Here is a 15,657-nt window from a genome sequence, read left to right as displayed (position 1 = left end):
TTTCCTTTTGTCTTATAAACTTTGTTCTTTTGTTAAAAGCGCTTCAACAACCTGTGTGCACACGTTCAATGACTGACTATCATGGTAACCCATAGCAAAATCAAAACGTAGTGTCCATAGAGCCAGGTTTCGCTTTCATAGAAATATCATAGAATCCCTACAGGGTGGAAACAGGCCCTTCAGCCCAACAAGTCCACAGAGCATCCCAACAGACCCATCCCCCTAATCTGCACATCCCTGAACACTACAGGCAATTTAGCATGGCCAATCCACCTCGCCTGCACACCTTTGGACTGTGGGAGGAAACCGGAGCACCCAAAGGAAACCCACACAGACAGAGGGAGAATGTGCAAACTCCACACAGACGGTCACCCGAGGGTGGAATTGAACCCGGGTCCCTGGCGCTGTGAGGCAGCAGTACTAACCACTGAGCCACTGTGCCGCTTTGGGATCTGACTTGTCCAGTATCATCATCAGCTGAAGTTGTGGACGATTTTTTTTTTTCGGTAGTGTTAGATTTTTGTTTGGCAAGGGACTTGAAGGTTGTTGGGAGTAAATGGGAATTTGGAATTCAATACACAAACAGACCTCATCTCAGAGTGGTCGAGAAGGTGTGAGAAGTTCATTAACATACTTCTCCCAATTAATATTTTCACATGATCAGAAAAGGCTAGAAATGCACTGCCAGTCAGACAGCATCTCTGAAAGAGAAAAACTGTTCAAATTGCAGATCGATTACCTTTTTGTCAAAATGTCAACACGCTCTCTGTCTCTGGTGCCTTATCTGCTGAGTACTGCCAGTATTTTCTGTTTCTACTTCGGATTTCAAACATCTGCAGTACCTTGGTTTTTTTACGATACAATTGTCAGGCTGCATTCAAGTCATTTTCTCCTATAAAGCTGATAAAACACACTTTTTTTGTCCTATGACTGTGCTCCTGGTCCTACTGCGATGTGCTACATTCACTGTGCTCTTTTACTGAAGTGTTCATGACAGTGTGTAGAGAATTTGTTGTTTGAAAGGCAACGGGCGTTGTTTCTTTATGATGGCTTATTCTGCTGGCTATATTGTTACAATTTAAGTATATAATGATCGGTGTATTTTATTACATGCAAGGAAAAGAGCAGCCCAATGAGGGTATAATGTTGATACCATGGAATTTGTAAACGTGCACATAAGAGATGAATTAGAATAGGCCATTTGGCCCCTTGCGCTTGCTGCAGCATTTGAGAAGATTATTTCTGATCTGATAGCAACCTTTCCAAAATTCGGCTGGATTCTCATCATGTCCAAGTCGGGCCTTAGCAGAAAAAGGATTTGGAAAGTACTGCTCCAGTCGAAGCTAGGTGAATTTTTCAGCCTCACTCAGATTCTCGTGAGCCTGGTCTCTGCAGTCCAAATGAGAGTTTGCCCTTTCCTTCTCTATAATAAACACAGCCATTTCTCCTCGTCTTGGATTTCCCTCTCAAAACCTGAAACCCAATATTTCAATTTCCTGTTGCTGCTGCTTATGACAACATGAATCTCATGGGCCTTGTATGGAGGTAAAAATATGAACTGGCTATCCTGTGGAACTCCATTTCCATTCCATTTTGGAATTATTTCAACAGCTTTAAACATTGTTTAAATTATCCCTAACTCCTCCCTGTCTGTTCACAACCAAGAACTAAGACAGATGGTCTTGCCATTTTCTACAGGTTTAATTATCTTGCACTTTTTGATAGTCAAACAACCTGGGCCTCTGTAACCTTCAGAAACCAAGCCACTGAATTTAGAGCTCATCGCCTGACCATCATTCATTCCTTCACTTTTCCCTAAATTGCAGTCCCAAAACGTAACAATTTTATATATTTCATATTTCTAACGTAAAGTTGTTTGCATTAGCTGGTTTGACAAGGACTAGTAGGAACAGATGGGAGGTTTTGGGCAAAAGAGGCAGGGAAATGCAAGTAGGAACATTTTACACAACAAATGAGAATGACCTGGAACTTGCACCCCGTGAGGATGATGAAAGCAGAAATAATCAAAAGGAAACAGGGTAGGCATGAGGGAAGTAGTTGCAGGGTGATGGGGATCAACTTGAGGAATGGGACTGTCTAGATTGCTTTGCAAGGATTAGGTTTGGACTCAATATGCCAAATGTACGTGTGTTGGAAATGACTCCAAGCACAGAGTCTGTATAAAGGTGCCTGTTTAAAAGAAGGCTTTCTTAACCCATCAATGACCAACCATTTCAGGCCTGCTTCCAAACTGTTCGTTCAAGGGCGGGTCCAACTGGGGCAAGCATTTCAAATGAAGTCTGACCCAACTGCAAGATGTTCCATACTTGTGAGGCGCTAGGAAAATGTCATGTTACAAAATTTTTAAATTGTCTTGTCCATGAACAAATGGAAAGATATGAGTTGGTGATGTTAAATTGTTTTTGGGATGAGAGCGTCACTGAACAGACCAACTTTTCTTGCCCATCCTTAATTGCCCTTAACTTGCTGGTGGTAATGAGCTGAGCTACTTCCTTGAACTGCTGCAGTCCATATTTTCTAGGTGCAGCCATAGTGCTGTAAGGGAGACAATTGCAGGATATTACCCCAGTCTCCACTTATGAGTAAAGAACTGCAGTTGCTGAAAATCTGTAACAAAAACAGAAATTGCTGGAACATCTCAGCAGCATCTGTGCACAGAAATCAGTTCATGTTTTGGGTCCAGTAACCCGAAACATTAACTCTGAAGTTTCTCCACAGGTGCTGCCTCACTTGAGATTTTTTAGCAATTCCTGTTTTTGGTTCATTGAATAGTTGTGATTTAGGAAGCATTTTGGTTGGGGACAGAGAAAGGTATTCACTTTGGAGTGTGTCATTAACCAGAGGACTTTTTTAAAAAATCAATAACAGGGGTTATTGAGATGAAATGATTTTTTTTCCCAGAGTTCTCAGGGCCTGGTTTATTCCACTTGAAAACTGGTATTAGTATTAGAGTCAGAGTCATGCATTATGGAAACAGACCCTTCAGTCCAATTTGTCTATGCTGACCGTTTTCCCAAACCAAACTAGTCCTTTTTGCCTGTGTTTGGCCCATAATCCTCTAAACCCTTCCTATTCATGTACCAGTCCACATGTCTTTTAAATGTTGTAACTGTCCCTGCATCTACCACTTCCTGTGATGGTTCATTCCATATATGCACCACTCTCCGTATTAAAAAGAGTTTCCCCTCCAGTCCCTTTTAAATTTTTCTCCTCTAACCTTAAAATTATGCCCTCTAGTTTTGAACTCCCCTACCCCAGGGAAAAGACCTTTCGCTATTCCCCTAACCTATGCCCCTTTGGTTTTATAAACCTCTGTAAGGTCACTCCTCAACCTCCAAGACTTGAGGGAAAATAGCTCCAGCCTGTCTTGATAATTCACAGCTCTCCGGTCCTGGTAAATCTTTTCTGCACCCTTGCAAATTTAATAACATCCCTCCTATAGCAGGTCTATCAGATTTGTGCAGTACTCCAAAAGTGGCCTCACTGATGTCCTGTACAGTCGCAACATGATGTCCCAACTCTTATACTCAACATTCTGACCAATGAAGGCGAGCATGCCAAATACTGCCATTGCCGCCCTGTCTACCTGCGACTCCACTTTCAAAGAACTGTGTTTGTGAACCCCTAGGTCTCTGTTCAACAACAGTCCCCAGGATCCTACCATTAACTGTGTGAATCCTGTTCTCCTTTGTCTTACCAAAATGTAATGTCTTGCATATTATTTGGGTACTTATGAATGTGGAACTTGCAGCATTACGGACCAAGGGTGTCACATTTGGTCTCAGCATGACTACTTTTACAAAGATCCAGCTTGTGCATGCCATGCCGAATGGCCTCTTTATGTGCTGTGAAATTTTGATGATTCCGTGAAATCTGTAAATCGAAGAAAAGTAATCAGTTTTGATTCGTTATGGCACTTTCCAAGTATCTTCACTAACATAGTTAATTATTCTTTCCAGTTTGAGTACCAGCAAGCACAGCTGGAAGCAGAGATTGAGAACTTGTCTTGGAAGGTGGAGCGAGCAGACAGTTACGACCGAGGGGTAAGCAGTTTACTGAAGTGGATTCTTCTATCCAAGTGCTGCTGAATGCAAGATCTATGTGTACAGCAAAGACCAATAATTAGTTGACATTTAAACATGGGAACTCAATCGTGGAAAAACATGTAATGTATCATTGACCATGGCAGCAGTGCAGTTTGTTCAGAAATTGCTGGACCTTGATGTGATGTTAAAGTAGAACAGGCTAGTACAAATAACTTCAAAAAATTCTGTATTGATGTTGGAGCCAAAATAAGCCATGAAGTGTTTCCTCAAGTAAATGATGGGCCACAGTATGACTCTTCAAAAATTTTAAAAGTGTACTTGAATTAATAAAATGTAACATCCAAAGACTATTGTAGACCATCTGCATTTTGTACAGTTCAGAGTGTAATTTTATTCCCTAAATTAAATCTGTGAATCTTGGAGTGTAATCTTCTCTGGCTTGTCCAGAAAAATCAAGTGATGTTTATCGAGTGTATATTGTACACGAGTATGAAAGCTCAATCAGTAAGGGCGGAAGTGATGTCTCAAGCCTGCTTTGTTGCTCAAAAAGTTTATAGTTGATCATTTTCCAGTGTGGAATCTGCAGTTCAAAAGCAGGCCGTACAATTCGAATTTGTTGACCTATCCAATAATCCTCGATTTCGTTTGGGTCCCAGGATTTCAGTCTCAGCTTGAATACACTCAATGACTAAGCGTCCATAACTCTGGTAAAGAATTCCAAAGTTTTACCGCCCACCTGAGTGAAGAAATTTCTCTTCAGTTCTTAATAGTTTATCCCTTACTCTGAGACTGTGACCTCTAGTTCTAGACACTGCACCGGGGTAGCATGGTACCCAAATGTACTTGAAGTAAATCTTAGAAATGGTAGTCTTTAGATATAGTTTTCTCATAGTATATGAGATGAGAAAAGAGTAGGTAAAGGATTTCTGGTATTCAATATTCCAGATTTCTTTCGAGCTCTCCTAAATCCCTGAAAGTAGGTTTGAGTTAAATTTGTGCTGTATATTTGATACTGTATTTTCTTTGCAGAGTTCTTGAAGTAATTGTTCTGCTCTAGCAGAATAGTAATAAACCCAATATCATCACTCTAATAAGGCTTATTACGCCATCATTTTCCAGTAGAACTATAAGATATTTATTAACTGTTTAAAGTGGGGATACAACCCAAAATTCTTAACTTTAATTCAACCGTATTGCTTTGTAAATATGCTGCATTTCATTGAAACATAAACATTTCTGATGATCACCGGTTCAGCCCATGATGTCTGCATTGCTGCTCAGCCCACAGGTAAATTAAATAATCGCATGTTTCTGGCTTTTTCCCCATTCACTTTAGCAAGTTTGTCTCTGCATCACGAAGTTCCATCCCAAGTCTAAGGTTTGATCCTCTGTTTGATCAGCTACTTATAATGGGACGAGAGTTATCAGAATATTCTGGCCAAAATAATTTCTCAGCTAGTTTCATCAGAATAGACTAATTGGTCACTTAATTTCATTTGTGATTTGTTGGATCTTGTGTGCAAAGTGACCTGTGTCTTTACCAGTAGAACCGATTGTATTCCAAAGCAGATTTTAGGAAAAACCCAAGGATAAAATAGGTAGCTTATAATTCAAAGTGCATTGTACCTTTTGAAACAACAGGACTCAGGTGGAGAAAATTCAGCACATATTTTAGTTTTTAGTTTTGTGCATTTGTTGAAAGTGTTTGCCTATACAGTAACATTTTTCTTCTATTTTGCATTTCAGGATCTAGAGAATCAAATGCATATAGCAGAACAGAGACGTAGAACACTGCTTAAGGATTTTCATGACACATCAGACTAAGGAGTCCTGTGGTTGTGGTGCCACATTGAAAAAGGCGTGGCTGGGGAAGAAGACAAAATATTGTTCAGTTTCCTTGTTTTTTTTTAATCTGCCGTTCCTTTGATTTTCTTCTTTGTTTGCTGGAATAGTCAGCAATGCTCGTGGGTGATAACCTTCATGAGCTGCAATAGTGTTAGACTTATTTTTAGAAGAAAAAATGTATTTCTTTTTTTTAAAGAAAGAGAAAATAATATGTGCTAACATTGAAAAACGCGATTGTTTAAACGTTTTAAGAAACCTGGGCTTTTACAAATGCTTTCACAGGGACTGGAAGAATTGCAGAAGCCTCAGCTTCCCCACAGACTTTTATGTATCTTTTCACTGGAAGAAACTATTTGGGGCATTCGTGGCACAACCTGATTATAGTGCATACTGGCACTAGGGCACTCTGCTTAGGTGATTGTTGGGAAAGCGCACACTGCTTCTAAATAAGTCATTTGGGAATAATTTGGCTTTCTGGTATCTTGCATTAATGCGCATACATAGCCAGCTTTGTGTGGGAGCAATTTTTTTCGGTTTGATTTGAGGTGGGGTGTTAATGTTTGAAGGACGTGATCAGTCTACATGAGGTGCCGTATACTGAGGGGTGCTTATTAATGCCTTTTGTAGAACAAGTCTCCTGCATTTCTGGTCACGGGTCGGAGAGAGGAGAAAGTAATAGTTAAATGAGTGCCTGCTGTTACTACCTCTGCTATGAATAGAATAACAGCAGGCTTGCATTGCGTTGCAAAGCATTGAGGTTCGTGAAGATTTAAAAGTTACATGAAGTACCTGACTTGTATGGCTCCTGCCCCTGCCCTGAGCAGTTTTCTGTGACCTTGTTATTTGATCTTCAAAAATTATTTTTTAAATGCTTTATACTTTTTTTTTTAAAAAGAAGGAAGTGATTTGAGCTTCTGTCCCCACTCCCATCTTGTAATGGTTTAGTTTATATACTTGCTATTGTTGAGATGGGACCCTGGTTACACTTAAGGATATATAATAAATGAGTTTTTATACATTTCAAATTTGTCATGCTACCTCGAGTACTCCACTCTGATCTGGAATGATTAGACTGAATACTTTTTTGGGGGGCTATTTATGATGTGTATCTTTTTTTATTTCCAAAAGGTTGCAACAGGTGATATAACTTCTGTAATGTTTTCAAATACTTGTGCTTTCTGCAGCATTAGAACCACTGTATTGTTCATTATTGATAATATAAAAGAAAGTTATTTAATTCCACTTGCTTGCTATTGTCTGAAACCTTCCCAAACTCCCCTCCCTTCCCTCCCACCGTGACAGGAACACTGCGCACCTGCGCTGAGCTGAATTTGCTCCTGGTGTTTTTATTCTTTGAGTTCTTCCTCTGGCCAAATGCCCTGAGAAATTAGCGTGCTCCCAGTCCTGGGTGGCTGTGATACTCCAACTGCATGCTGAGCTGGTACTTTGTGCCATAGCCAGTGTCACCACAGATTGGATCAGCTGCTACATGGTGCTGATTGCTCTCACTCTGATTATAATTTTTCTTCTTCCTGATGAAATAGAGATTGAAAGTGCAGTGGCTTAATAATCAGACCTGTGGCTTTGCTCTTCCTTTTCCCACTTTCCCCAGAGGCACAGAACATCAATTTAGTTGAGTTTTTTTTTCCCATTCTGTGGTGTACCTAGCTGGTTGACGACAATTTAATGTTGAGTTTGTTAATGTGCATGCTCAAGGTTTGCAGTGTGACTGAAGCCATATGATTGATTTTATTGCCTTGTAGCTGCTGCCCTCTTATCCCTAATGTTATTCCAAGTGACTCTGCTCACATGGAATAAATCTCATAGTTATATACATTAAAGACCCTTTTGCATCCTGTTTCCATTTTAATTTCAGGTTATGCACTGAAGTAGGGGAACTGTTTCTCAGTAACAAATTTGTAACAGTGCCTAAGGTTCTGACTGAAAGTTACATTGGCCAACATGGTGTTGAGCATCTCCTGAAGGTTCCATCACGCACATTCGTGCTTACAACTGTCCAACTCCACCATTGACCAAGATATTTACTGCTGGCCCCCAACCCACTTGAAAGCAAACAGACTGTTCATTTCTGAATCAATAATTAGCTGTCAAACCTTTTCTCATTCTTTATTCTAATTACTAATTGTATATTCTACCAAAATGGCGGAGGAAAGGGAGCCTTCATTTTTTGAGGCGATAATGATTTTTTTCTGTCTGGTTTTCTGATAGCATCATCTCATAAATAAATCTTAAACTTCTTGAGGCTCCACAGCAGTTCTGGAGGGTTGGCAGCCCTGCTGAAAGCTTGTTACTTTGTGGCTATTAAGTGGTTGCAGATGACTTCTATAATCGTACCATCCAAAAGCGAACATTTAAGTTAAGTAGCTATTATTGGCTTTCAGTGTTTTGTCTTTTGTTGCCCGTTAACTAGAACATAATGTTATATATTCTGTAAAAGAATCAAATTGCCTGTTTGTTTTCTCCAAACTGAATTTATTACTTTTGGTTTAGAAATCTACAAATTAACACAAGCCTTTCATCTTCAGATACTTTTACAGACAAACTTACAATAATGGCTAAGTGATAATGCTGACCTGGAGATGCATGTTAGCCCATCATGTAAGCACCTATGGAATCATAGAAGGTCATTTGTTCGATGCATCTATGCTGGCCTGTTGCTAGCGATATCCAATTTAGACCTACTCCCTCTCCACTCCTTCACCAAAGTTTTGTAAATGTTTTCATTTGTTTTTTTGGTTTATATTCTCAATTATTTTTCTGTACCCTTTTGAAAGCTAATGTTGAATCTGCTTTCACCACCCTTTCAGCCTGCATATTCATAAGTAATGACTTTTTAAAAACAATCAAATGTACACCTGTCTATCTTTTGTTCTTTATCTTCCTCAAGCAAAGCAACCATCCCTTTACTTTTATTTTGGAAAATCTTTGAGTATTGTTCTTGTTGACCTGCCAAGCAATGTGTTTGTGAGCTGAGCACATGTTTAACTTCACTGTCTGGTCATTGCTTGCCATCCCTGTGTTTCTGAATAGTTTCTGGCTGTGAGTGAATTTCTTCCACTGAGGTAACGTTAGACTTCTGGGAATATCTCCTGATCAAATTCGTGACCCTGAACTTTAAGTAGGGTTAACAGTGTTGTACTCAAGACCACCTTGTAACTATTTCTGACTTAAGTGGTCAAGAATGAATTTTAGTGCGTGAGATGTCATATGGATGGCTTCATTATCCTCTGAGGTCAAGATTGAACACTGTTGCGTTAAGCAGCAGCTACTTCTCATCACAAATTTGATGTGGTCAGATTTGTTGATCAGAGCTGTTGAGTTTTGCCTGTACCTTTGGAGTATTCACAATCTCTGGCATTTTCAGCAAGGACAGATTAGCAAATTTCTAATAATCCAGCACTGTAGCCAAGCAGAAGGGAGTATAATGCGGATCATTGTTGGAGCTGCAACAGGAGATTATTCCAGGCTCATCAAATTGCATGAAAAGTTGAGACAGTTTTGTCTGTGAGGAGTAAGAACTGACCTATTTTTCATTTGAGGCTTTCTTTTATGATTGCGTTTGATGTTCTGTCATTCAGTATCCTTTTCCTAGAATTGTATAGTACAGAGGCCATTCAGCTCACTGTACCTGTGCTGACCCTTGGAAAGGGTCATCCAGGTCGTTCTCCTTTCCCTCTCCCCACTGTCCTGCAAGTTTTTCTGTAATTTTACATTCTATTCCTAATCTCGCTTTTTGCTAGCTCATACACTGAAGGGAAGGTTAACTCTTAAATTGAAAAGAAATGAGAAGTGGTTTTCTAATCAGTCTTTGGTGTCCTCCATTCTGGATGTTTACTGCTTCCTGCCTTTTTGAGCAGATTGTTAAGTATTGGGCATGCTGAAGATTTAAAGATCTGAAGATTATTGGAACAAAAATACCACATTTTGCAAGTAATATTATAATTCCACTAAAGAATTCAAATCTGCCAATTATAATTTTTTGATGCTCAATTGCCATTGCAGCCCCCTCTAATTTTATATTGATTTTAATTCTTTTTTGATTGCAGTATATTGGAACCTAAACTGTTGAATCCAACTTCCTTATCCCACAGCAAAACTGTGGAGTCAAGGAAATAAGGCCTGTCATTTACCTGATATGATGGGGATGAGGTGCTGGATTCAGTAGTGCTTGTGCCAGAAACTTGTTCATGAGTTTTGGACAAATACAAAAGCAGGTCTTACTTTAGTGTTATCTTTCCCAAAGAATTTGAATTGATGCTGAGTCTATTTAGCAAGTTGGCACAAATACACTTTGGCAGGGGTGATACATTTATATTCCTTCAGATGTAATTCATCACATGTTGCTCATCTTTTCCAACCACATACCAATATTTGCGTGTTGGAGCACAAAGAACTTCTGGTAGTGTTTTTGACAAAAACAAGATTAGTTTTTAATAATTCTGTACCGTAGCTATGCAGAAGGGAATATAATGCAGATCAGTGGAGTTGCTTTAGGAGCTTTTTCCTGGTTCAGCATATTACATGGGCATGTATTTAACTCTTTAACACACTTTTGTTCTGTTCGGATTCAGTGGCCTCCAAAAGTTTAGAAACAAGCTCTATAAATAAAAGCAAAGTGCTGCAGGTGTTGATGATGTGAAATACAGACAGTGTTGAAGAAACTCAGCAGGCAAAGACAAGAGGTGAGAACTTTTTTAGCTCAGAGGGTGGTGAGAGCCTGAAACACTCTGCACAAAAGGATAGTTGAGTCAGAAACAGTCCTAAAATTTAGTCATTTGTGTTGTCATAGCCTCCAGGGTTATGGACGAAGATCTTGAAAATTGGTCAGATCTTTGACCAGCGCAGTCAGATCTTTGACCAGTGCAGACACAGTGGCTTCCTTCTGTGTTTTAGATGTCTGAGTCTACAGTGTCCAGCTAGATCTGTGGAGAGAGAAACAGAATTAACATTAAGACTCCAGTGTTATGTTTCTTAGCAGCTTGATAATTGTTAAGTTGATTGCTTATTTTCAGTTTCCTGGGTTTGACAATTTTGTTTGCACTTCCATTTCTGTTTTGCTGATCTTTGAGTAATGAAGTAGCCCCCACTGTCTGCTTTCTTATTAATCTCCTCCAATGTGTAGACCCAAACCGTGTCCAAGCCATGAAATGTCTTTCCAGGGAATGACTGCACATCACTTGCATTCATTGGTAAATTTTGCAGATATAATGTCCTGGGGCTTTTTCCTAAATGCACTTCAAATACACTGAAGGCGTCAATATCATAATATTGAAATCTCCAATCCCTAATCCTGAAAGTGCTGTTCCATTTCTTTGTAGGCTGTAGCTATGACTTTTGCAAAGAAAAGTGACGTGTTGTTAGGCATTGAACTGCTCTATTTCAAAGCATATGCCAAGTGATCTGTTGCCACCTACAATATGGGAATGACCATTTTCACTGCTGCTGTGAATAAAAGCAGAACTGTTGAGAGGACAACCAGTGATGTTTTATTCCTTTACAGGAATGTGGGCGTTATGATTGCCCCTCCTTAATTTCCCTTAAGATGAGGAGTCACTTGAGTTGCTGCCACAATATAAAATCACTTGATATGACAATCAGTATTGTGATTCAGCTTTTCCTTCCTTTTTAAATCCTAGTTTACTGTTGATTGACTGAGGGAGAGGATATATGAACATTTGTATCCTGGTGCCTCTTCAGTCGATCTAAGTTTTTATTCAACAACCTACATTTATATAGCACTTTACATCATGATGTAAAATAGTATAGTGTCCTAAGGCACATTCGAATTTCACACTGAGCTATCTAGAGAGATATTAGTATTGGTGACTAAAGGCTTGGTCAAAGAGAGATGTTAAGGAGTGTCTTATAGGAGGTAGAAGAAATTTTAATAGGAAATTCTTGAGTTTAGAGCCTGTATCTATAGACATGGCTGTCACTAGTGGTTGGATGAAAATCATGAATGCAGAGGAAGGAGGGCCTGGACGAGTGCAGAGACCTCAGAGTTTTGTAGGGCTGTAGAAGAATTTAAAAACTTTGTAAGACACATACTGTTGGACAAAAATTTGACAACTATCTGATAAATTTCACCAATAGCATAGCTCCAGTCAAGTGAATTCAGTACTGACAGTATGTCAGGCAGTAGGAAAGGTTTATTTTAACAAAGCATCTAATTTTAACCAAAACCACAAATTAGCTTTTTAAATACAGTACAAAATGCTTAACATGCTTAATGTGTTTACCTCTTTGAATCTTGATGTATCTTCCAGCAGTTGGAAATATTTTAAATGTTTTCATGCAGGTACAAAACTTGGTGTATTTGCCTTCAGGTTTCTTCTTTAATTTGGAATTTTCCACTTTTTAAAACTTTCATGTGACAGTAGAACAAAAAAAGTTTTTTTGGACGGGCTGACAAAGGGTTGCTGTCATTTATTGAACATCTGAACTAACGTTGTTCACCATCTTAGATTTAGACATGATTCAAGTTGCTTTGCAGGCTACCTTTTAGTTCAGATGTGGGAATGTTTCTCTTTTCCTTCTCCCCCCTCACCCACTCCTCTGCTTCACCAGCCACTACAAGCTCTCTGTGTATGTGCGTATCAGTTCTGGCTCATGTTGGTAGCACTCCCTCCACTGTCTGAAGGTTGTGACATTGAAGTCCCATTCCAGCACGATGTCCAGTACAGAACTTTCTGAAAAGATACCATGCTGGCACCCATTTTCTCTCTCTCAGATCTAAAAGATCTCAACGTTGATTTTGAAGAGGCTGAGGAAAATTGATCCCCATATCCTGGCTAATGCTTACTATTCAATCAGCATCACTGTAAAAACCATCTAGCCATTAGCACATTGCTATTTATGGAGCTTGCTGTGTTTTTGACAATAAAACAATGATTCACACTTAAAAAATAAAGTGCTTTTGAGATGTCTTGAAGTTGTAAAGTTTGCTACAGAAATGCAAGTCTGTAGTCTCCTCCACTACCTTTGCTACCCTGTCTGACTCTCAAAAAAGGTTCTGAGATTTATAAATTGCAATTCTTTGTGACTGATTATAGATATTGGTTAATTTGTCTTTGACAGTGGGGTGGTGTGGCAGGGAGAGGAAAGATGTTGCAAACACATATTTGTATTTTCATGAACTTCGGATTTCAAATAACACCTTGAAAAGCAATGTGACAGATTAATTCCTGAAAGAGGTGGAGAATTCTGTTTTCCTTTTAACTTTCACGATTGGAGTTGCCCCCTCTCAGCAATCTTGCCTCTCACCCTTGATGTTAAATCATGCAGGTCTGTAGGACTGTGTATATCTCAGGCAATACTTTCTGTTCACAGGTCTGTACATTTTTTTTTAAGAGCAATACTTGCTGGTATGCAATATTGATGTGTTGTACCACGAAATCCTTACCTCCTTGCCCAATGGTCCTTTGCAGATTTTTAAAAGTTTAGCTGCTAGATTAATACAGTTTCAACTGGAACATGTATAATTCTTTTTCTGAGCATTTTAACTCTTTTCGGTGGGGATTGAGGTGATAAACAGTATTGTGCTTAAAGATTTTGCTCATCCAAATTAGAATAATATTTGAGCCCAGGAATCTTGCCTGCTTTGTTTGTGTAGATTTGTTTGGCTTCTTCTCCAGAATGTGATTTATTTATTGCGAGGGGGAGTGGATGTTGTATTTGTCCTAAGTTTTAGTTTGTAAAGGACAGAGCCCTTTTTGGCTCATGGAAACCAGCATTCAGAGGAAACAAATATTTTTGAAGAAAATGAATTTATTCTTTGGCTGATTTAATGCTATGATTTAACGCCATTTTGAAAATCCATTGTGTTAAAATCTATTGCATGACCGAGCATATTTGAGTATTTTCAAGGTTAACTACTTGAAGGGAAGAAATTGGTGGGGTTGTTGGGAAAGCGCAGAGATGTGGGACTCAATGGGCAGCTGTACCAAAGAGCTGGCAACGGCATGATGGGTTAAATGGCCTTCTTTTATGGTGTACCTGTCTGATTTTTCTTAAGTGTAATCTTTGGTCCATTTCCAAATTTTGAACAGTGTAGAAGGATTTCCAGTTGTCAAATCTATTTACAATCCCAGATAACCTGTTGCCTTGACTCCTGTCCCTTCTCTGCATGTTCTCCTCCCGTTTGGGAGCGTGAGCTGATTCAGACCTGGGAACAAACATTTTCCTCACTGACAACTGACGTTCTATCATGATCTGATAGCAATATGGGATAAGAGGCTTGCCCCAGTTGGGTCCTGGTGATATCTACTTGTGCTCATTTTTCAGAGGTCTATACTGTTTAATTAATAATTATTTCTCTGTTGGGGTCTCGCGTTTTGAAAATGTCCTTGTTCACCAATGTATTTGAAGCAATGAAAAGTGTGTTTACTTTTTCCAAATGATTATTGTGTACAATGAGATATTAAGAGGTATGTTTGGAGCCCTGCTCTTCAGTGTGCTGTGTAGGGCTGCTTATATTATTTGTTTTCTTTTTTATAAACCATGGATTTTAAGTTCATTTTTCAATGCATTAAATTCACATTGCAACATAAATAGTTAAACGTGCACCCAGTGTAGATTTATAAACTTCGTTTTTTTTTATTTTTAGCAACTGTCAACTTTTATTTTTGAAATATCATTTGCACTCCTTTATTTTTCCAATGTAGGCTTGTTTTGCAGTTATTTTCAAGTTCACATTTTAATGAGATCAAACACCAGAGAATTCACTTCTAATTGCTAATTAACTTCCCAATATTTTTCGCTGTGTGAGAATCAACTGCTGATTGAATAAGGCTTGCACAGATTTGGCTATTTCAATGCACCCATTTATATCCCCTAGACGTGTGAAGGGTGTGCTCGCAGTATGGAATTGACTGTCTCCTTCACACAGAGGAGAGTTATGCATGAACGCTGTTCTACCTTGAACTTTGTATAGAGAACTAGATATTTATGACAAGTCACAGATGTAATAAGTGAAGTTTACTTGAGGTTTTCACTCTTTTTAATGTGGCTAGCTGGAGAGAATAGCCATGTTGTTGGTCACCTGTGTGTTTTACTGAGGCTCGCTCCACTGTTTAAAGTTTTGTTCCCACTCCAGCCTCCAGCTTGGCTTGATTCAAGAGACTTCTCCTGAACTGTCTCTGCACACACTGATGTTTGAGCTGGATTATTTGAAATAAATAGTTTGAACAATTTCTTAAATGCTAGTGTCCTTTGATTTTCTGCTTACCTTGTATTTTCCTTGTACAATAGTTTTAAGAAAAATTAAATCTGAAGTGTTTTCCATCTGAATTGAGGTGAATACTATGGATTTAACTCAGGAGAAATGGATCAGTTTATAAGGGAAAGAGAATGTTCTTGTGGTGCAGCAGTAGTGTCCCAAGTGCTGTTATTGGCTGGTTGCAAAAAGAAGGCATAGAAAGAGAATTATCCATTTTGGACTGAGAAAGGATAAAACTAGATGATATAGAGTTAAATACAGTGGATGTCCAAAGAGAGTTGTGAGTTCAGGTGTATAGTTGTTTAAAATGCCACATGCAGGAGCGGAGACTAATCAAGAAGGCTGATAGAATGTTGGCCTCTACATGCCAGTCCTCTAGATATAAGAACACAGATGTTATGCTGTTTGGCTTTAGGGATGGTACAGTGTAGGTGTGCAAGGATGATGCCTGGACTCCAAGGGTTACATTTTAAGGAGAGATTACACAAACTAGGCCAATTTTCTTTA

At 39.0% G+C, this 15,657-nt stretch overlaps 1 protein-coding gene and 1 long non-coding RNA gene across 2 annotated transcripts in view; one reads left to right on the top strand and one right to left on the bottom strand.

The window, feature by feature from the left end:
* The window catches only part of LOC109927413 (cytokine-inducible SH2-containing protein), a 4,597-nt gene extending 2,045 nt beyond the window's left edge, over nucleotides 1-2,552 (bottom strand). The window contains exon 1 of the mRNA XM_048606681.1: nucleotides 2,455-2,552. Within this exon, the coding sequence (XP_048462638.1) occupies nucleotides 2,455-2,552 (98 nt within the window). The remainder of the gene's footprint in view (nucleotides 1-2,454) is intronic.
* A 1,427-nt stretch (nucleotides 2,553-3,979) lies between these two features.
* Nucleotides 3,980-15,131, top strand: LOC125485117. The gene is made up of 2 exons (XR_007263893.1): nucleotides 3,980-4,064; nucleotides 5,814-15,131. It is a non-coding gene; the product is annotated as an uncharacterized LOC125485117 (long non-coding RNA).
* The last annotated feature ends 526 nt before the right edge of the window (nucleotides 15,132-15,657 follow it).

This window comes from Rhincodon typus, chromosome 16 (genome assembly GCF_021869965.1).
Source record: "Rhincodon typus isolate 14 chromosome 16, sRhiTyp1.1, whole genome shotgun sequence".
Taxonomy (NCBI): domain Eukaryota; kingdom Metazoa; phylum Chordata; class Chondrichthyes; order Orectolobiformes; family Rhincodontidae; genus Rhincodon; species Rhincodon typus.
Note: the sequence above shows the minus strand (reverse complement) of the source record. Positions and strands in the feature narration are given on the sequence as shown.